Source organism: Dermacentor andersoni, chromosome 3, assembly GCF_023375885.2.
Source record: "Dermacentor andersoni chromosome 3, qqDerAnde1_hic_scaffold, whole genome shotgun sequence".
Classification (NCBI taxonomy): domain Eukaryota; kingdom Metazoa; phylum Arthropoda; class Arachnida; order Ixodida; family Ixodidae; genus Dermacentor; species Dermacentor andersoni.
Window position 1 is genome coordinate 176,011,395 of NC_092816.1, and position 22,261 is coordinate 176,033,655.

Consider the following 22,261-nt stretch of genomic DNA (forward strand, 5'->3'; position numbering starts at 1 on the left):
CGTCAATAGCATCAACACGTTGCAGAAAATTGACTCAATTAAACATATATTACCGTACCGTAATTACCGTAGCGTTTAATTTGTCTTCGGAGATGTTTGCAAATTAGCTTCCTTGCATCATGTTTAAATAAGCACACAAGTGATTACAGACATCACCAAAAAATACACGTAAACACTTGAACAGTATAGGCAGCTCTGCCGTCTCTCCAACTCTGCCTGGAGCAGTTACAAACAACGTGAACGGCACTATAAAGCTTGGATCTCTGCCCCACCCTGAAGCGATTACTACACGTCAAGCAAATGTGACCACTTTAGCACATACCTATAGCTAAAAAAAATATTTCACGAAGTATGAAAACTTTTTATTGCAGCTACATGTAGCATTCACATTTAATCATCAATAGTAGCGCTCAAAATTTCTGCAGACGATTGAATGCGTCTGAAAGGAAACCATGTAAATCCACGAGGCTCTTTACCTTGAAGTGGAGTAGTGCAATATTGCCGTATCGCAATAACAGTGCACTACAACGTGCACATAGGTGTTTTAAACAGTGATTTAATTCTCTTCAGGTGTTCCGGACAACCTCACGTAATACCTCAAGAAACCGTTTATGTGCGCCTTGATATGAGGCAGGTAACATGGAGTGTTGGGCAACAGTGTTCAAATAGAAGTTCTGTGACTTTAGGCGAGGAGAGACGGCACAACAGCGCATAGGTACATAGTTGAGAATAGGTGATATTCTCAAACCACTACAGGGAAATTTCAACGTGCCTCACACTCCAATCTATCAGACAGGAAGGTCGGTGTTCGAGTCGCTGAGTCGTTGTGGAGCAGCCTCTCGGGTTGTGGGACATTATTGTTAAGAATACGCTGGAACATTCACACAAGCGCGTGCGTTAGAAAATTTTGAGCCGTACGTCAATGTCCTAATACGCATGCTTAAAAGTTCATTGCTGTTACGCGGTACTCCGTTTACTCCCGTCTGTTTCTACGGGCACCACCACCGAATATGAGCGCACCTAGAAGGCCGGCGCCCAAGACGACGGCACCAGTAAGGGCCGCTGGCTGTATGTAGCTGTTGACGACAGTGCGGGCATCCAGCTCGTCAGCAGGAAGCGCTATGTCTAGTTCACGCAGAAGGTCTTGGGCCCACTTCTGGCAGTTGTTGTCCGTTAGATGGTATCGGCCGGAGTCGCACATCTTCCTCATGTACTGCTCAATGCGTGCTCTTGGAATGCGCCGCTTTGCAAGGTACTTCTGCAAGAGAAAGAAGTTCACGACATCAGTTGTTGTGGCTTATTTTATGCGAATGCGTCAAATGGCTCAATGAGCGAAACGGCAGGTGAGTTCTAGCTAGCTGCGACGCCACGTCACGACCACTCCTCGGCGGAGTTCCCATTGGCCGCGACGCCAGGGTACAGCAGCTCCAGCAGTGGCGCACCAGGTGTTGCGTGGGGGGAAAGGGCATCGCGACGATGCGAAATCACCCTCGCTCTCAGAATCCTGCGTTATACGCGCGGTCCTTGTACGCGCAAGCTCTCGCCTGCGTGCGAAGTACGCCTCTGTAAGGCGAAATCAAAACGCTCCAAGCCTCTCAACACGCTGGTTTGCCTGAGAGCAGTTCATAGCTAAAGATAATGCTCAGCGGTGTTCAATTGGACATAATTGCTTTCGCATTCACAAACCATAAGTGCTTCTTAGGCGTCCTCAGATATTTTTTTTATTTGCGCCACCCTTGGACAGAGGCCGAAAACCGTCGGTCGTACAAAAAAAAAACGCCAAAATTTGTCAAAGGTAGATGGGTGCACATATGAATGTTGTTCGAATACCAGAGCAAGCATTAAATAGGGAATATTCAAACGCCGAAACCTACATTACTGTAGCGATACTTATTTGGCTGATATTCGGCCCGACGTCTCTACTGACTAGTATAACAAAACTAAAGATCAGCTTCGAAGGATCGGTTTTAAACGCAACACCACTCGTTGTTAATGAAAACAGCACGAATATTCTTTCAACATTCTTAAGACCATGCTGCAAACAACTTTTCAGAAATAAATTGCATCGGCATGGAACCAAACTTTCCAAAAGCGCTAAAATATGACTTCCCAAAAACAGTGAGATGTTGTGGTAAGAGAAGAAAAAAATCTGCTTGATTACTTATGTGCGGTAAAAGATATGAAAAGTGCCCGTTGCAATGAAAGCGTCACAGGTCGTAGCCTAAATGATAGAAATGCTACATAACTAGACTGTGACATACACTACATGACAGGAAACAAGCACAATTCACAGGCTTCCATGTGGAGTTCTGCCGCAAAACGTAAAGCAAAACTGTAATTATACATATTGTTTCTGCATGACTTCGAATGCGTTAGTCTTTGTTATACTTCCGATTACTTGCGATGCTCTATTTACCAAACGGTGAAAAACAAATAAGCAAACTTTACTGGCCAGTTGTTGCGAAATATTTTGTCAGTTTGGACAGCTGAAAACAGCGGATAGTTTCGTATAAAAGTGGAATAATAATTGTCATGCTTACTTTCCGATTAGTATTTCGAACATCGAACATTTGCCCACCCCTATTAAGCAAGAATGCGTAGAGAGTACAAAAGAACGCCATCAGGGATTAGTGCTTCTGGTATGTAGAGATGCTAGCGTGTTCTATATGTAACGCTCCCGCTCACCAGCGTAACAATAGCGCGTCAGTAGGCCGGGAGCATGGTAATCGCTTCGCGGAAGTCGAGCTCCTACTTCCCGCCAACTCGCACAACGGATGCGCTCGCGGTCTCTTTTGCTGTACCTAACGCCGTACATAAACGGTCCGACATGACATTTACATGCTACCATTACTGCTTTACAGCTCTGCCCCTACCGAAAAGTGGAGTTCATTGTCGAGTGGTCATTCGCCTCTCTTCATGTCTTTGTATCTGACCGATGACAGCCATGCACGCTCTCGTGAACGACGCATATACCACTTTTCCCCCGCGCTTTGCTGTGCGCAAATTTACAACTAAAGAAATAGCGCTAACAGATCAGAAACAGGTCATAAGGCGCTAAAAGTGCTAAACAAAGACTGGGGATTCACCGGCTTAACTTAGGTAACAAGTTTGTAAGTGCCTGCCATGCCACATTGCCCTTATACCGTGATCGTCTTTCCTCATTGTCACAGTAATGCTACTGTCGACTATTTTCATCGAATGAACAACCATATTGATGGCACCTAGATGTGAGCCTATAAAACCGCCTGCTTAGCAACCCATGGTTTCCTCTGGCGAAGGCCGTGTCACGGCCTGGAATTTAGTAAAAGAAATACTTCCGTTTACACGTGCGTGGTCTTCATAGTCTTTCGTTAGGCAATACGCGAACCTACAGAATAATCTTTAAGAGCAATATACACGGTGTCCCCCGTAACATGGGCCAAAATGTAAAATTATGTGACTGTCACATAGCTACACAGAACGAAAGTGTTGTTTCATGCCGTCTCTTGCAGCAAGCCAAAGTATATTGTTTATCTTGCCTAATACATAATTTATTATTAAATAATCAACCTCTCAATTAAATTCACAGCAAAATTGTCAGTAACAATATTGGAGGCTACCAGCAAAAATTCCGATCAATCTTTCTGTAGCGCATTACGGGCTACATCAATGATCTTTTTTTTTTGTAAGCGTTAAAGAAAGCCTGCAAAATAAGAAAAAGTTCCCCGCAACCAATTTCGCGGTAATCTTTGCTTGCTTTTGCGCGCTTCTGGCAGGCGTACGTGGCTACAGGATACTATGACATCCCAATTCTTGCCATTGGCGGAGATACAAAGTGACATGTTTTATTTCATGTAATTTATTGTACCCTCAAGGCCTGTGAGTGGGGGACAGAGGCGAGTGGGTTACAGGTAAATTCAAACAGTAAGTATTACAAGAGAAAGTTGTGTTCGTAAGAAAGCGCGACACATCGACGGTGGTAGCAGAGGTAAGCGCCACCGTCTCACAATAGTGCGTCAAGTACTCGACACACGCAATAATCCAAACACGATCGGCATTACTTTTTCGAAAGGGGCCGAGCAAGTCGATACTAACAATTTCAAATGGTAAAGTAGGTGGTTTCACTGGCTGGCAAAACGCCTGCAGGAAGCGTTGCCGGCATCTTATGACATTGACCTTCTGGACAACTGGCTAAGTGCTGTCCTGTATTTCGCATAACATCGATTCCCACAGGGCGTGGGATCTGCTGGCTTTTTTAAGATGTAAATGTGCTGACGTCCCGAAATTCAGTAATGCTGGCGACATGGTCGTCGAAGTCGTCTTCGTTAGCGTAGGAGTATGGTGACGAGAGACGAGACAAACAGGTTCTGCATGTTTCTCAGGGGCAACTGAGCTCTTCGCGAAAGCATATGCTTAGACCTTTTCTTTTGTTTATGAAATTGAGTCACCGAAGCAGTTTTTACTTTTCCCCACGCACCTTTCCCACGTGGTCAGCATGCTCTCGTTATATTCTAACCGGAGAAGTGCAATTCCGATGAGAAAAAAAAAAGCGACATTTACAAGTTGGGCCATGACTTCTACCCATTGTGACCGCTTATGCTTTCGATGATACCTCAGCCAGTCGTATACATCACTATAAGCTTTACGGAAAAATGTGCGGAGTTCATACTGAGCGATCGAACAGATGACTTGCCTAGGGTATTTACTGTCACCTTGCATGCTTCTGTCATGGCTACCGCTAGCTGCTTGTGAGTCGTTCACGCTCATGTCTTCAGGCGGTAGTCCGCCCAAGCGCCGGCTTCGTCAGAGGACGCGTAAAAAAAAGTTGTGCAAAGCAATTACTCAGCACCGTCCACCAAAGTTGTTGCGCATGACATGGGTTTATTGACAAAATGAAGCAGGAGGCGTACAGACGAGATGGCAGGTATAGAAGTGTGCGAAACAAGACTTCATGGTTATATTCGGGCAAAGAAACTTGAGATGTCTGCTGAGTACTGCTTCTCATCCTACTAAGTGTATTTTCCCTAGGGAAAAGTCCCCTGACTATACAGTATACATATACACAAAGATGTTTGTGTGTGCGTGCGTGCGTGTGCGTGCGTGTGCGCCCGCGATAGTAGCGAAGACACGGACAACGCAGCCTAAGTACGACGCTAAACCGAGAAAGCTACAAACGCCTTTAGGTGTGGCTGGTTTTAGGTAGCGACTTTGTTGGGATCGGGTTCAATGCTGTGCTTGCTGACGACGTGACACGTGAGAACGGTGTCTAAACGTTCCAAGTGCTGCGAGAAGCTGGTCGAAAAGATGACAATGTCGCCCAGGTAACAAAGGCAGGTTTTTCATTTGAAGCAGCACAGTACAGTATTGATAATTCGTACAAATGTGGCTCGCGCACTGTAGAAACCAAAAAGCATCACATTGGATTCGGAAAGGCCATCAGGCATTGCAAACGCCGTATTCTCTTCGCCGGGCTCATGTATCGGGATCTGCCAATAGCCAGAACTTAAGTCGATGCTCAATAAGTATTAGGCACCTTGTAAGGCAGCCAAAGCATCACCAATATGATGCATACAATAGACATTCTATCGGGTAATTTTGATTAGCGCTCTATATTCGACGCAAAAGCGTAGCGAGCTGTCCTTTTTTTTAACGAGGACGGTAGCAGACAACAAAGAGCTTGCGGAAGGCTGTATAACGTTCCGAGGAGCATGTCTTTGATTTGAGCTTCGATAACTGTGCGTTTAGAAGCCGATACACGGCAAGGGTGGTGGAGAATCACGCGGGATTCATCAGCGGCTAGCGTTGTTTGACCCAAGCCATCCGAACAAACGTTAAAGTAAGTTTGGCGTTTCCTTAAGATGGTCAGCAAGGCATCCGTCTGCGTTGAGCTGAGATCTGAACTCAAAGTGACCCTGACGGCACTGGATGAACCTGCCGTGGGCGTACACTGAGCGAGGGACGAAACAGGTGAAGCAGCGACGACACATACTGGTGCGGCATCGACAAGTATGACCACGGTGGATCCCTCCGGCAGCAGAAGTAGCTCTGCTGTCATGTTTTAGGCGATGAGACTGTTGCAGCTGCATGAAAAACGCACTAGACAAGAGGCGATGACGCTTTCTCAAGAAATGCAGCATTGATAGGGGAAGCGACTGCGTCGCCGTCTATATTAGACAGTTTTATAATAGCGTTTGTCGCCTTGCGTTCGTTAAACGTAAGCATACTTGCGGGACGTTACGGTGCGTGTCCTTTCAAGTCCTTTAGTTTACCTTACAGAAACACAAACGTGAAGAAAATGTTATAAAATAGGGCGCCGTCTGGCCCGTCGTGCCAAACGTATCCAAGCCAAGAGGATGCATTACAGACATCTTGTTGTTGTTATGTTGCTATGTGGTCGCGTCTCGTTAGGCGTATGGGTGCCATAATCGCCAAAGAATTTCAGAAAATGGACGCGCTGTGCGCTCATAACTAAGCTTTCAGGTGTGTTTGGAGAGAGCAAAAGGTGATTGCAATAGTTACTGGCGATCAACGCGAGTGAGAGCGTAGCCATCACGAGAATTCACGCTGAGGCGGGAGCCATGAGTGCCGCCATGTTCGACAACGCTATTTCTTAGCGTCCGTTAACATTACGGACGTTAAACGCACCAAATAACGTGCATTATCATAGCGCACGCAAACCGCAGAAACCCAATAACATTCCAAGCATACGCAGTGAGGACGACGCTATTTCTTACGCACGTAATGCTTTTACGTTCGGTTGCAAACGCTAAACTAAAACTGTCTATTATATCTTGAACGAACGCTACGAATACACGCATGGCCGGTTGGTAGGGCAAAATCTGCCGCTGAGCATCAGAAAGCTCGGTGTCCGTAATATGTATAAGTGATTGTTCGCACGAAATAACAACAGACGCAGCAGACAAGAAATTGCACCTTAAGATGATCGCATGAGCGCACGACAAAAGCATAGTAAGCTAGATATGATGGCGAATTCCGTTTATGAGGACACGAGTGGTACACTGTCCGGTAGGATAACTCGGATTGTCATTAGCGCCAAATAAGACGGGGCCAACATATAGAGTTTGCACTATGCGCAGACGAAAGTCCAATTCACGACGAATAACAGAGATGGCGGCACGAGAGTCTATAAGCGCGTCGACGGAAACACCTCCCATACAAACAGCGAGTAAGCTTGTTGGGCCAGCAGGAAGAATTGTGACATTTCGAGAACAGGCAGTTTCTCCTCCAAAAACTGCACCTTCTAGTTTTCCGAATAGCTGCAGAGAATTTGAGGCAGGACGCAGGGGTGATGAAGTACAGAAGAACGGTGACGGAGAAGGACGACGTGATGAGCGGGAAGACCGAGATATGCCTAGGGACAGTGGAGGTTAGAGTGAGAATGATCACAATGATACATTGGGTTCCTGAAGGTAGACGTCGGATCTGGGAGCAAAGCCTCCCTCATAGGCGGAATAACCACGTCGTTCATCTGACTTGATGGCAAAAATTCGCTTGGAACATCCATATTGTTGCTATCGCAACAGAAACTCCAAAAATATAAAAAAGAATACTCCACTGGAGTTGTCTAAGTATGCCTAAGAATTGTGCCACTTGTTCATCTCCACACAGCCCGGTGTCATTATCAAACGCGATCTCACCAGTGCAAACCCCTCATCAATTCTTTTTCGGTCGTTATCGACCTTAATGGAGTAGATGCGACCCTTATCAACCCTTATCGGTGGTTATCAACCTTATCCCAATCGGTCCAATCCTTATCAACCCTTTTCAGTTCTTTTCAAAGTTACCTCACATGAGACGACCTTTATCAACCCTTATCGGCCCTGTTCAACCATATCAGACATGATCTGGCCGTTGTCAACCCTTGTCGGTCCTTATCAACCTTATCAGAATTGCTTCGACATTTATAAGCCCTATCGCTCTTTAGCACCATATCCATCCGCGTCAAATCATCAACCGTGACGACACCCATAAGTGCCTCGTCACTCCTTATTAACTCACTGACTGCTTATTTGCGTGTGTTGCATGCTGCGAAGAGCATAAACCATCAGAGGTCAGTGGCATTTCGATCGGTGAAGGAATGCCCGAACGGAAGGCACATCCCGTGACTACCGGAACGCGTTGGGGATGTGGTGTGTTTTGCATTAAATTTTGGCAAAACCGAAATTTTCCTGATATCTACAAGGCTCTAGGTCGACTCTACATATTATCTTAGAGATTTCTTTTAATCCACCTTCACGAAATCTTTCAACAAAGCCCTCATAAAAACTGTTCACGCGTGGCATTTGTTTTATACCACCGGTACAACATATTTATTTATTTATTTATTTATTTATTTATTTATTTATTTTAATATCTTCAGGGCCTTAGGGCGTTACAGAAGGGAGTGGTAACAAATATAACAAAAACAGAAAGCAAATTAAGGCAACATATTCAAGGGCATTTTTAAAGTCATTGGGGTCCGTAATAGATACAATAGAGGTGGGCGAGTGGTTGCAATCATTATAAGTTTGAGGAACGGCAGAATGTAAGTGTTAGTTATTGTGACAACGAGAAACAAGAACTTTATAACGATTACAAAACTCATATGCTCCAGATATATTCACCTTCTGGAAGCGTGTGTGTTTCGCCCAGTGGGTAAGACACTACGCTTCTGAGCTTGGCGGTCGTAGGTCCAAAACTCACCACTGCCAACGTTTTTCATTGCGAATTTGTTCTGTTTTACTTGATGGAGCGCCTCGTGTTAAGCGTTACGAACGGACATACAGACCGATCGACAGACTTCCAGAGTAGTCGCCTAATAATTCTTACGCCATTAAGAGCAGTTCGTACCATCGTTCTAAAACTGGTACAGCGCAACATAGAAAGGAAGAAACAATACGAGCCGGCCAGATATTTCGTGGAACTTGCCAATAAACCAGTTGGAAGTCAGCCCTCTGTTCCTTTATCTGGCCGGCTCGGCTTGTTTCTTCCTTTCCATGTAGCGCTGTACCAGTTTTAGAATGCAGTACCAACTCGCCCAATCCTCCACTCTAGTGATCGTATCATCATGCCGTGCTATATTATAAGTACCCCCCAAAATAAAGATGCAAGAATGTAATGCGGCCAATCTTAAACGGTAGGAACATACGAAACTACAGAAACGATTTCACTTGCACAACGCCTCGAATGTAGTGCATTTGCTTAATTTTTTTGGAAAATACTGACGTAGTAATAAGTATCAGTGTACATTGCTTACTACGCGAAATATTTGTATTTTTGGTAATTAACGAGGCATCACAATTAAGCCCTAACAAAAACACGACGTCACAAGAACACGTGAGCACAATTTGATCAGGCTGTACTTTTTTTTTCTTTTATATTATACTGCGGAAGGTCCATTTACAGACCACCTCCATTTCAAGATTGTGTTCCGCAAGGCACACTTCTTGAAATTCTTCTGCCTATAGGACATACGCAGAAGCTAAATAATTTATTGCCTCTCCATAAACTATGTGCGCCGTCTTCGTAGCGCAATTCATTCGAAACAATATGCAGCGACGCGTAATCACGTTGCTATGCAGCTGCAACACACATGTTTTCCTGAGTTTTCAGGAAATTGGGCTTGCTTGGGCGTTGCTTGGGCTAATTACGCATTGGCGTAATTACCCCAAGTAACGTCCATAGGGCGAGCTATTCGTTTGGCTACCCAGGTCACGCCATCGATAATTTTTCTAACCTTATGGTGAGCAAATGTTCGTAATTTATTTATTTTTATTTATTTATTTTCAATACTGCTGCTCTCCTTCGAGAGCGTGGCAGTTGGGCAGTACAATAATTCAGCTGTACAATGCAAGGAAATCAAAGTATAGATTATACAAAAAGTAAAAAACGACATAAGCAGTGCAAGTTATACATAGTACTATACAAGTAAACCGTGTTAAGATTAAACGGAATAGTAAATAAAAAAACGAAATGTAAGAGAGCAAGATGCTTTATAAATAGCACAGATATTACTAAGGGCAAGTAATAAAACAGAAGTAACTAAAATAAACTACGAGTGTTTAGGAATCATTATGGCAAACGAATAAGCTGTCGAAAACTAAAGTGTTTATTAAAATTTCCTAACGAATAAAGCAATCTGTGCCGGTGTCCGTGCATGCATAATAGGTACTGTTATTCACGCACAGTTTTTTTTTTTTGTTCTGTTTGCGAGATAAATTCGGATAATGATTCAATGTTGGTGATAGTAGGATCAAGTTGGTTCCATGCTGCTATCGCGAGCGGGAAAAAAGAATACTTAAATGTGTCATTTTTACATGCGCATTCTGTCAATGTGTGCACATGCTTGTCACGTGTAGGTCGAGCCTCGGAGAATGAAATGTATTGGGAGGCATGTATCCTATAGTGATTTTTTTAGTAGTTGAAACAAGTATTTTAAGCGAGCGTGTTTCGCTCTTGTGGATAGCGTTCGCAAACCGCACTGGGTTAAAAGATGTGTTGGCGAGTCTGTACGTCTATATTTGTTATGGATGAACCTCGCAGCTTTCCTTTGTATTGATTCTAGCTTACTTATGTTAGTCAGTGTAGGCGGAAACCAGAATGTGCTAGCGTATTCGAGAACAGGCCTTACAAATGATGTGTAGGCTAGCAGCTTCGTTGACTTGGTTGCGAGCGCCAGGCTTCTTTTTAGGAAACATTGTTTGCGCAGCGCCTTTGAGATTATATTACTGATATGTTTGTCCCATTTGAGCTACGAGGTTAATGTAACGCCTAGATATTTGTGTTCTTCAACTTTGTTAAGTGAAGTGCCGTAAATTGCGTAAACAAAAATTGATGATACCGTTGTCCTGGTTACAGTCATGATCGCGGACTTCGGTATGTTTATAACTGGAAGGTTGGTTAATATCTTTCTTATGAAAAGGTAACACGAAGAGAATACAGAAAGGTAATTTATTATTACACTCAAGCACTTCCGCCACACAGCAAGTGTGGTCTGCTTGTGTTACAACGTCCTCCGTGTTGGCACGTGCTGTGCGGTCAGTGTTGGCCTCGAGCTTTCTTTTCGCGAGTACGATGGATCGGCCTTGTTAGCTTGTGGGGCGGCGAATCTAGCTATCTGCGACATGTGAATCTGCGACACAGTGTCCCTCTGCAAAGCAACATGCGAGCGCAGTGGCTGCAGCGCGTCGTTCTGTCGGTATCCGATCGGCGACAGCGTCTACGCGTTTGCGGCCGTCACTTCGCCCCGGAGGGTTGTTGATCGATCCAAATGTCGTCTTACGTGTAATTTATGTAACCTACTCGCAATCCTCTCAGGCGAAGTTGAAACTAACCCCGGACATTACACGAGTTCAGCACTTTCTAAGGATTGAGAGACTGTCCAAAAGCCGGTCGAAAATTTCGCCTTTAAATCCGCCTTAAATTCAAGATTTCGCCAATTTCGCCTTTAAGATCCCTGACTGCTTCTCAGGCTTCCCGGCAAATTGTGCGTATGTAACCGTAATGTTTACCTTGAAACGCTTGTCGCGAACGTTGTGCATGAAGGCAAGCTTTGTGGTGGAACAGCGGTCTCTTGCGTGGGCCGCGATGCGGCGGAGGCGAGCGCCAGCTGGAGTAAATGCGAGGGACCGCGCGCGCCGCTCCGTGGCCCCCAAGACACCCATCGCGCCAGCACGCGCAATATGTCGGACGCAGTGGCCGGTCTCTGAATGCCACGCCAGGTTGGTGTCTGTGAAGGAATTTCTTTGAGTTTTCGCGTAACAGAATTATGTTTTCTCGTATAGTCCAATTACAATCCGAGAGCTACTAAGTCTGTAGGTTATGTGCAAGTCGTAGTTTACAAATTTTCTACGTATTTCCGCTTGAGAAATTCGATAAGTTCAGTCAATTCCTTGCGTCATTGCAAGGCCTGGGTATACGTGGTTTGAAAATCTTTTCGCTGATGGGACGTCTGACGCGGCACGCCGGATCTTCTCCAACACTGGCTCTTTAACGCGAAAGCGTTAAACCGCCATTTCAAAAGACTTCGAAGCGCTTAGGCACTGGCAAGTTTCCGCTGACGTAGAACAGCAACAACTCTCGGCAAGAGCACTCGCTATAGACGCCGTTGCCTTAAAAAGAACCCTTTGGCGACATCGTTCGAATAACCAGATAGTGCGCATTACTTTTTTTGGCAAACTGAAATCTGTCGAACAATGTTGTGGCGATGCCGAAAACAGACTACATCGTTCGAATTTGTCATTCTTTGGAATTCCCAATAACCCGTCAGAGCCTTGGTCCCTGTCTGAAGGCAATGTAATCAATTTATGCTCGGGATACCTTGACATCTCATTAGCGTCACCCCAAATCAACCGAGCAAACCACCTTGGTCGATAGCACGACCAAAAATGCAGACCTATCATCTTAAAGCATGCATTTTTCAAAAATAAAGAACGCGTAATAGAAAAGGATTTCGAGGTAAAAGATAGCCCATACGACATGCACGTGCAGTTCTATCTTCAAACACGCGTGGCAAGAAAGAAGCTACTGGAGTTTGCAATATCCAAAAACGCCACATGCAAGCTCACTGTTGACCGAATGCGAATGAAGAATTGAGGATATATATACGATGCCGCAACCGATACAGTAAGGCAATTATCCCTATAGCTAGTGCGGCCATCTACACAATGTCCATCCGTGAAACCCTTGACCTCAAGCGTAGCCGCAATAACAAAGTTGTCCGTATCATTTACTAATGTACGAAGCTTCCTTCGAAAGCAGATCGAAATGCGTTCCCATTTAGATAATAGTGACTGCGACATTGTACTGCTAACAGAAACCTGGCTTCATACAGATATTGCGAACTCTGAAGTACTAGGGGACACAGATGAATATATCGCATATCGGAAAGACAGAGATAGTAGAAGAGGTGGAGGCCTGCTCATCGCTGTAAAGTAACACTTTTCCAGTTTCCCTGCAGAAGTCGGCAGCCCATTGGAAATACTATGGATCTGTATTGCATCATCTGCTTCCCAATCTCTCTTCGGTGTGCGGAACCGGCCTCCAGATAATTCTGTTTCCGTTGTTTCCGATCTTTCAAATAACCTTGCCTCTATCCGACATAAATATCCTAAAGCTACAATCGACTTTCTTCGTGACTTCAATTACCCTGACGCAGATTGGACCCACCTAACGTCACGCTCAAGTATTACTCGCGTTTTCATTCCATTGACCTTTGACTTCTCACTTACTCAATTTCTTTACGAAGACAAAGGTCAAGCGAACACTTTAGATCTTATTGTCACATCTGCACCAGATAACGTAACCATTTTCAAATATAACACAACAAACTTTGATGCTATTAACCAGGGCCTTGAAACCTTCCTTGCAAATCCTTCCTTCGATCGTTCTCTTTTCGCTCAGTCACGGAAAGCTGGTCGCTTTTCGAGCAAGAACTAACTGATTTGGTTCAGGCGCATATACCCCGTATTTCGTTTAAAACGAACTTAGCTAAACCAATGTTCCACAGATCGCTATGCGCAGTGAAAAATAAAGAACGGCTCTTTAAGACGGCAAAGCTCAGTGGAACGCCTCAGTCTTGAATGAAACACCAGGCTGTATAAAAAGAGTACTATCATGCTCTTCGCGCCGCCAAACACAAATATGTGTCATGTGGCCTTCACTCTCTTATTACGCATAGCCCTAGAAAGTTTTCGAAATCAATATCTCCTACGAACACTGACCTTGACATTTCACTAATAGATGCTGACGGGACAAACGTTAAAGCGGAGAACAGCGCTGCTTTATTCAATAAATACTTTACGCGTGCTTTTACAAAGGAAGACTATTCCAGCATTCCATCTACGGAAGAAGACGATTATAGTTATATGGACCCCATAGTCACAACTACTGCCGGAACTGCAGCATTGATTAACGACCTCAAAGTATCGACATGCGCATGAGTTGATGACATTTATACTAAAATCCTTAAATACATAGTCACAGTGTCTAGCATCATACTTGCCTCCATCTTTCAAGAATCCTTATCAACGAGTGGAATACCGCACGAATGGAAAGTCCGAAAAATCATACCAATATTCAAAACAGGCAACAAATCTAATGTAAGTGATTATCACCCGATATCTTTAATGAGTGTCCCATGCAAATTATGTGAACATGTCATTGCTTCAAACATCGCCCCGCACCTAAAAGCTAATAGTTCTTTTTTTTACTCGAACCAATACGGTTTTAGAAAAGGTCTCATGTGACACACAACTCTTAGAATTTACCAATAATTTACTCATGCACATGGATAATACTCATCACATGGACATACTCATCGACTTTTCTAAAGCTTTCGATCGCGTTCCGCATTGTCGCGTGAGGTCCAAATTTTTGTCCCTTAATTTAGATTCCTTAATTTTAACCTGGATGAAAAATTTTCTTTCTTTCCGTAAACAATACACCGTGAATAATTCCTTTTCAACTGAGATGTCACCTGCGGCGTCCGCCAGGGTAGTGTGTTTTGGGTCGCTCGTTATTTTTATTTTACATTAATGATACGCCAGCGGGTGTCTCCTCTAACATCCGACTTTTCTCAGACGATTGAGTGACCTACTGTGACATCTCTTCTTCAGCTGATCATCTTGCTCTCTACCAAGACCTGGATCTCGTGACTAATTGGTGCTCACGCTGGCAAATGTCTCCTAATACGATAAATGTAGACTTATGACCTTCACCCGCTAGAAATCAGCTTCAGTATCTAACTAAACTCTTAATAACTGTCACGTATCACGCACGTCTTACAAGTACCTTGGCGTGCATCTTTCATCCAAACTTTATTGGACAACTCACAGAGATAAAATCACAGCACGGGCATCACGCACTCTCGGCTACCGTAAACGAAACCTTCACGGTGCTCCTAATTCGACCAAACCACTGGAATATCTCACATTCGCCCGTCCTCAACTTGACTATGCGTCATCAATTTGGTCACCTCTTCAAACCTATCTAATCAATCTTCTTGAACGTGTACAAAATCGTGCCGCGCGTTTCATCACCAAAGACTACAGCTGTCATTCCAGAGTTATTAATATTTAATCTTCTCTGTCCTTATCATCCTTAGAATCACGCAGAAAGATTCCTCTAATCTGCTTATTTCATATAGCGAACCGTCAATACCAAACCACCCTTCCTCTCTCCCAGCCGTTACGAACGTATCGCCGTTTGCGCAACAACCGCTCCTTGAAACGTACCTTCGGGCACACAAAGGCCTTCATCAGCATTACCACTAGCAATTGAAATGATAACGTCGTCCACATTCATGACCTTGTTCATTTTGGTCACGAAGTAACCGCTGTTTTTTCGTGACCAGTTGCTTTCATTAGTGTTCTCTTAATTAAGTACACGCTTCTCGCTAAGTTCTATATTTGGCAATGTCAAGAGATGTACCCTTACATTACTTTTGTAATATTTGACGGTGTTAAATTATGCACCTTTACATTGTGTACGTCGCCACTCATTTTGGTAGTTTGTAACTACTGTGTAGCCTCACCTCGTTTTATGTACCTTAGTATACTTCTCTTGTACTAGTTATGTCTTCTTTGTAATGCTTCCACTTATGTTGATGTACATTGCATGATCCCGCCTCACACAATACTCCTGGTGGAGCCTGTGACTTTTTTTGAATAAATAAATAAACAATAGACATTTTTAGGTTGTCCCAAATCTTGAAGACGTCGTCTTTTCAAATTCTTGAAATGTTTTATACTTGGTTACAGCAATAGGAGCTCTGCGTTTCGGCAGTTAAGCTCTGCGCCACCAGGTGGATGCACCAAGCAAGCCACTCACGCTGAAGCCTCTTCATCACAGCGGTAGTAGTATGGAGGGGCTTTAGTTTACGGACCAACCCAGCTGTCAAAATGCCAGCTCCTCTGCGCCCACCGGAATACCGTAGAAGCTCAGGCGCTGAAACAGAAACCACGCAACGCACGCGGCTTGCGCAGCACTCAACTGTGGATTGATGGCCAGACGGCTAGCGGAGACGTTAGAGAAGCTTCGCGTGTTGGCTCCAAGACCACACGAAGTGGACGACACGACGTCACATCATGACGCAGAACCAGTGAAGCGGAGCTTAGCCCAGATCACTCGGCAAACGAGTTGAGAAAAACCATGGCTTTGGAGGAGGATAACTTGTAGTTGCCCGTAGCTCACTTGATAGGCGACGCTTCAGTTTAATTATGTCGCCAATTTTTTACTGTAGCTGTACCTACGCGTGTAAAAAATTTGTCCAAAACATTTCAGAGACTATATAATGCTTCTGAAAGCCAAGTATTCCCTGATCCCTCCTAATATGCACGGTAGGAAGGAAGACACATATAAAGAAAGGAGTCAGACAAGGAGACACAAACTCTCCTATGCTATTCACTGCGTGCTTGGAAGAAATATGCTAGCTATTATACTGGGAAGGTATGGGAGTAAGGATCGACGGTAAGTACCTCAGCAACTTTCAGTTTGCCGATGACATTGTTCTATTCAGCAACACTGCAGGCGAGTTACAACAAATGATTGAGGGGAGTGTAACAGGGAGAGTGAAAGAGTGGGGTTGAAAATTACTATGCAGAAGACAAAGATAATGATGAATAAACGGGCAAGGGAACAAAACTTCAGGATCGCCAGTCAGCCTCTAGAGTCTGTAAAGGAGTGCGTTTACCTAGGTCAACTAATCACAGAGAATTCTAACCCTGACCATGAGAAGGAAATTCACAGAATAAGAATGGGTTAGATCGCATACTACAGACATCGTGAGCTCATGACTGCAAGCTTACCGTTATCACTGAAAAGGAAGGTATACAATCAGCGCATTTTACCGGTGCTGACATATGGAGAAGAGACTTGGAGACTGACAAAGAAACTTGAGAACAAATTAAGGACTGGGCAAAGAGCGATGGAACGAAGAATGCTAGGCATAACTTTAAGAGACAGAAAGAGAGCGCTGTGGATTAGGTGTGTGGAAAAAAATGGCGTTGGGCAAGTCATGTAATGCGTAGACTAGATAACCGTTGGACCATTAGGGTGACAGAATGGGTATCAAGAGAACGGAAGCGCAGTAGAGGACGACAGAAGACTAGGTGGTGCGACGAAATTAGGAAATTTGAGGGTGCTAGTTGGAATCGGCTGGCGCAGGACAGGTGTAATTAGAGATCGCGGGGAGAGGCCTTCGTTCTGCAGTGGATATAATATAGGCTGATGATGATGATGATGTAGTTGAAATATTCAGCATATTTGTCATTCTGAACTCTCTAAGTATAGAATAAAAAGCAGTCGGAATCATGATTCCATCATTTATAGTGTGGCAGAATAAAGAGAAAGAAACGCTGCAATTTGACCTGTTCTGAACGCTACTAGAATATGTATATATTGAAGTGATTGGTCTTGCGCTTGGATTTTATATGCCGCATTTTTGTTTCAACATTTTGGTGAATGTTGATCTATTCTGGCCAGTTTGTGCTGACAAGCGCAGTGCATGCAATGCGCGCTAACGATTGCGTCTGCTAAGTATTCCATTGGAACTCACCGCGGATGGAGCTGAAATTGCAAATCGAATGCCTTTTGCCCTTCCGCTCGCGTTGCCTTGAAATCACGTGTCACTATGAACAGCGTCAAGTGACTTCGGGAATTATTCTAGGTAACATCTGATATTTGCGTGATCTGTTGCTTCAGTAGATACATAATAATAAATACATTAATAATAAAACACACAAACCAAATGTCTACCTCTTTTTGTTTCCCTTCGCACCGCAGCAAGAGAGATGTAGTTCCGTTTCGTCTGCTTGTTCCAACATTTTGCAGTCGTGCGCGGAAGCATCGAAACTATAGCCCCGTTTACATGAAGGCGACAGTGGCGTATCGCATTTCCAAGCGCATTTGGGAAAGGCGACGCGACGCCGTTTACATGTAGCGCATTAACTCTCGCGAGAACGTACCGCCACATGGTGTCGTATAAGGGGATTGCAGCCGACTTCCGGGGTAACTGGTTTCCGGTAGTGGGCCGAGTGCACGTTGGCGGCTGAGTGCCGAGAAGTAGTCTAGCGTAGAGCACGCTGGGGCGAGCGAAGTTGCCGTGGCGGGCGCCATTTTGCTTCTGCTTCGGGCGTTGCTGTCTCGCAGCTTCACCAGCGCGGTAGTCCCGCAGCTAATTCCTTCCCATAATTCGTAATGCGACGATCCTGCGTTTACATGCTCTGCGAGAGTTGACTCGCGCCCATAAATCTACCCTCGCCTGGCGCATTAATGCGATGCGCCTTCCTAGCGCATTACCGCTGTTTACATGAATGCGACGCGCTAGAAATGCGATGCGATGCGACACTGTCGCATTCATGTAAACGCGGCTTATGTCATTTTCTGCCATGTTCCAGCGCACTATCATGTTCAGTTATCCGCTTGTGTCTGTCTGAGTGTTTGTGTAGCACTGACTTATACAGCTAGTCGCGCGCTGCGCGAAACGAGGCAAACGCAACACCTTGTGCACGGAACCGTCAGCGAAAGTGCACCCCGCAACAAAAAAGCGAGAGGAAAAAAAATGAAGATGGCGTGAACCATGACGCCACGCGATCGTCGATGTCCGGTATGGGAGAACGCAGGGAAGGAAGTTCACTTGCGGAGGCTAGACGGGTCAAGTGGAGAGAGTGCCTATGTTGGCGATTAAGCTCGTCTCCTGAAATCACAGGTTCGCATCACTGAAATATTTCTATCTCCGCTATTACTGAACCAATTTGAAAAATTCGTGCTCTAGAGGGCTCCCTAGAGGGCACGTAACAACTTCTAGCGCCTAGGCGAAATTTTCTGTGTCCTGGTTGCGGGCACTTTCAAGTGTTCCGGTTGATTGCTGAGTAAGCAAAATAATGATGTTCGTGCTAATAAACAAGCAACCATGTATATGGCCCTCTTATTAGAAAGACACAGTTCTGACATAATTTCCAGCTTTCTAGCTCAACTATCCTCGCGGCTCACAATTACCTTGTGTTCGTAGTTTTGTAGCGCCGCCCTCTTTTTCCAAGAGGTCCGACCCGTGAGCTCCCCCAAATGGTCCATGTCAGCATCGCAGATGAGCACCTCCTCTTCGCCGTAGTCAAACACGAGCAGCCAGTGCTTCTCCCAGGAGTTGCCGCACACCGAGCGCGACGACGAGGCAAACAGTGAGAGGGCGTCGACAGCGCCATTCATGGAGGCCCCCTGCTGAAGTGGCATACTGCATAGATACACTTCGCACCAGTCGGAATGCAGAAACCCCGACATGACCGTTTCCGGCCCCTTCTTCGTCGTCCCCGCCCTAGTTCAGTGACCACTCGGTAGCGCAGCTGGCAGGTACCTGCAGAAAGATGCAACCGAGAAGGCCGGGATTGTTTTATGTGGCTGAAGCGACGGCGAACGTTACACTGAGTTCTAAAAACACGTGTGCTGATCAAACAAACCAGCCGCGCTACCAACGTCGATCCAAATAGGTCGCAGAGCTTCGAGTGAAAAGCGGTTCTGAACAAATTGCCACCGACATCAGCAATGATGGCTATGGGAGAAGCGATTGAAACGCGGCTATGTTTGGAGGGAACAAACATTGGGAAAGAAAAAAAGATATATCTTAAATAAAGCGAGGCCCAGTTAGATTCATTCAACGAAAATGAAATTCTTAATCAATTTTTTATACGCGTGACGAGTAAAGAAAAGACAACTCTATTTTTTCATTATCAATAAATACCTTTGTTCAGCGCCCATCGTAAGGTGGGCGCTATCGCCTGCAGAGCAATGCAGCTTTTGAAGTGTGCAGAAAGGCGCGCTTGTAAAATTCACCTGCGAGCATACGCCCCCCTCACACGGTGTGCTGTTTTGCTCGTCGACGGTTGTCGGAATTAGGTGACGTGGGTAGCTTTATCGTTTCTCTACCTATTCAGTCAAAAGTGTTACGACCGCCAGATAATTGCTTATTTAGTTGGTTTAGTGCGACTGCGCAGACCAACGGGCTTGGTGCTCGACGAGAGAACCAGCACTCTACACCTAAACCTTTCATCGGCCTCCAAAGAAAGTGTTTTCTGTTTAGGGTGCGATTTCGACACCCGTACGGCCGACCTTTCCTGGCATCGCTTTCCACGCTGAAAGCTCGAAAGGCCCATCAAGTCGAATTGCAGAATATTTAAATATACAGCTGTAATGGCAGGCCAGCAAAACAAACTTCGCGTATATTATAAGAAAATGACGTCACTTTTGTTTTTAACGGATATGGCGTCACAATGTTTTTTTTGCTTTTTTTTTTGCGCCGGGAGTGTGCCCTCTTCATAAGATGGCGTTAAGCCCTATGAACCGGTAGTGTTCCTGTATATGCTCCCGCAGGGGGCAGAGTTGCGTGTAACTTTTCCGGCGCCGCTCGCACCGCTATTCGCCGAACGCTATCACGTGGTACAAAAATGACGTCGAATGATCAACTGCACCGCTGCGAAGCCAACTTCACGGGCACGGCGCCGGCTCGTTTCCGTTAGTGCTGTCGAAATTGCAATCAGCGGACCGTCAAGCGTGCGTTGCACCGATCGGTTCCCGGTTGCAGGTACAGTGTTCGAGGGCATTAAATTAATAACTTTAGTGAAGTGGTAAAAAACACAATTTTGAGACTTGTATTCCAGTATGACGGGGTGCAGCGCACCAAACCGTACAAATCGCACGTAAGGTGGCAAAGCTTTTTGCGCGGTGCCGTGGGGACGTGCGAGACCGGCCAGCTCCGAAAGGGACGAGGATATGCTAGGTGCGTTCGCGTTGTTTACAGAGATGAGTTCGGCTTGTTTACACTAAATCAGCATTTATCTCGAATAACACTCCTGTATACACTGAAATGCGTGCGTCTGGCATGACAGGTTGTTCACTTGTGCAATTTTTGGTGTATACGTGCAGCGCGACACAGACGCGGGGCAAAGAATGGACGACACGTCTGTGTCGCGCTGCACGTATACGCCAACAATGTTAACTTACCAACCAGCGCAATTCGCTGTGTATCTTGTACGATTCTTCTAACTATGCGGATCTATAACAGTATGTTCAAAACAGAGTAAATACTAGCAGATACGGTTTGCCCGCTGCATCCTGGCTTCTCTCTATTTTTGGCGGCGTTCTCATATTTCATGTAAGGTCGCTTAATGTACTCGCGTTCATTGTTTTGTAGTATGCTAAAACATCGTGCGCTCTCGCTTATGAGACAGCTGTGATAGCTTCAGCATTTACCGCTCGCAATACGTTGCCTGTTCGATCAGCCGTAGTCGACGTGAGGAATGTGAAATTATTTTTGTACGTTTAATAAGTGCTGTCCTATAGTAAATTAACCTGAGTAGTATGAAGAGATAAAGAAAGATCTGTCGTCATATTACAGTCTGCAATGTGTGAATAATTACTTTGCAAGTTTGGCGTCTTACGTGATTAAAGTGCAATAAAAAGAACCTGTTCTTACTCCTAATAACTTGTTACCTTTCCAGTGGCTTTGAATTCTGCCCCCAAGGATCCAAGAACCAGCACTCATCCCCTGCTGCCACCAGCCATTGCTCATCCATACCCTTGTAGGAAATAAATTTGATCTAGAAGCTCGTGCATCTTGAATCGTTTTCTACTCCCAAATTTGCTACTACGAAGCAGCTGTTAAGTTTGCCGTATGCATCGTAAAAGTAAGCTCCCCATAAAATATGCGCATGTCAACATTTGAAATGAGTTTAACTCTATGTGTCTGTACCGTATATATCGAAAACGTGCAGCAGCTGTGAATGACGGTCAGTGTTAACGGTCACTGACATAACTGCAGGCACGATAGTTCTCTTGGCCATGATCATTATTCGTCTGGTTTCGGCAGGCAAAATGTGCTCACATAATTGTCCAGCACACATGTGCTAAGTTCCCTTAAACACTCCTTAAATCATTTCTTGCCTTCCGGTCTCCGCGACAGAACTTCCTATCCATGCTGATAAAGATTGCACCATTTTTTGTTGCAAGGTAATGCGCGTTTACACGCGAATGTTGGAGCTGTTTGAGTGACGGGCGCAATCATGATTTTATTTCGAGGGATCGAGTGGGCCCCTATATGTGCGTTCGTGCGTGTGTTTGTACATGTGAGTGTATATATGTACATAAAAACTAAAAATTCCGGGGGGTTGGCACCCCTCCGGCTGCGCCAATCATTCGAGAGTAGCCTGCATTAAAAAGTGCCATCTTGCTCACCGCATGCGAACAGTTGGCGCATATAGCTCGCGACCACCAAAGAAGAAAGCAAATGGAACAC

At 45.0% G+C, this 22,261-nt stretch overlaps 1 protein-coding gene across 4 annotated transcripts in view; it reads right to left on the bottom strand.

Moving 5' to 3' along the window:
* Positions 1 to 347: 347 nt before the first annotated feature.
* LOC126524673 (uncharacterized) overlaps positions 348 to 22,261 on the bottom strand; it is a 143,287-nt gene continuing 121,373 nt past the window's right edge. For all 4 annotated transcript variants that reach the window (XM_055067311.2, XM_055067312.2, XM_055067313.2 and 1 more), the window contains exons 2-3: positions 18,976 to 19,327; positions 348 to 1,258 (exon numbers count right to left, since the gene is read on the bottom strand). In XM_055067311.2, the coding sequence (XP_054923286.1) occupies positions 974 to 1,258; positions 18,976 to 19,254 (564 nt within the window). In that variant the 5' untranslated portion in view covers positions 19,255 to 19,327 and the 3' untranslated portion in view covers positions 348 to 973. The remainder of the gene's footprint in view (positions 1,259 to 18,975; positions 19,328 to 22,261) is intronic.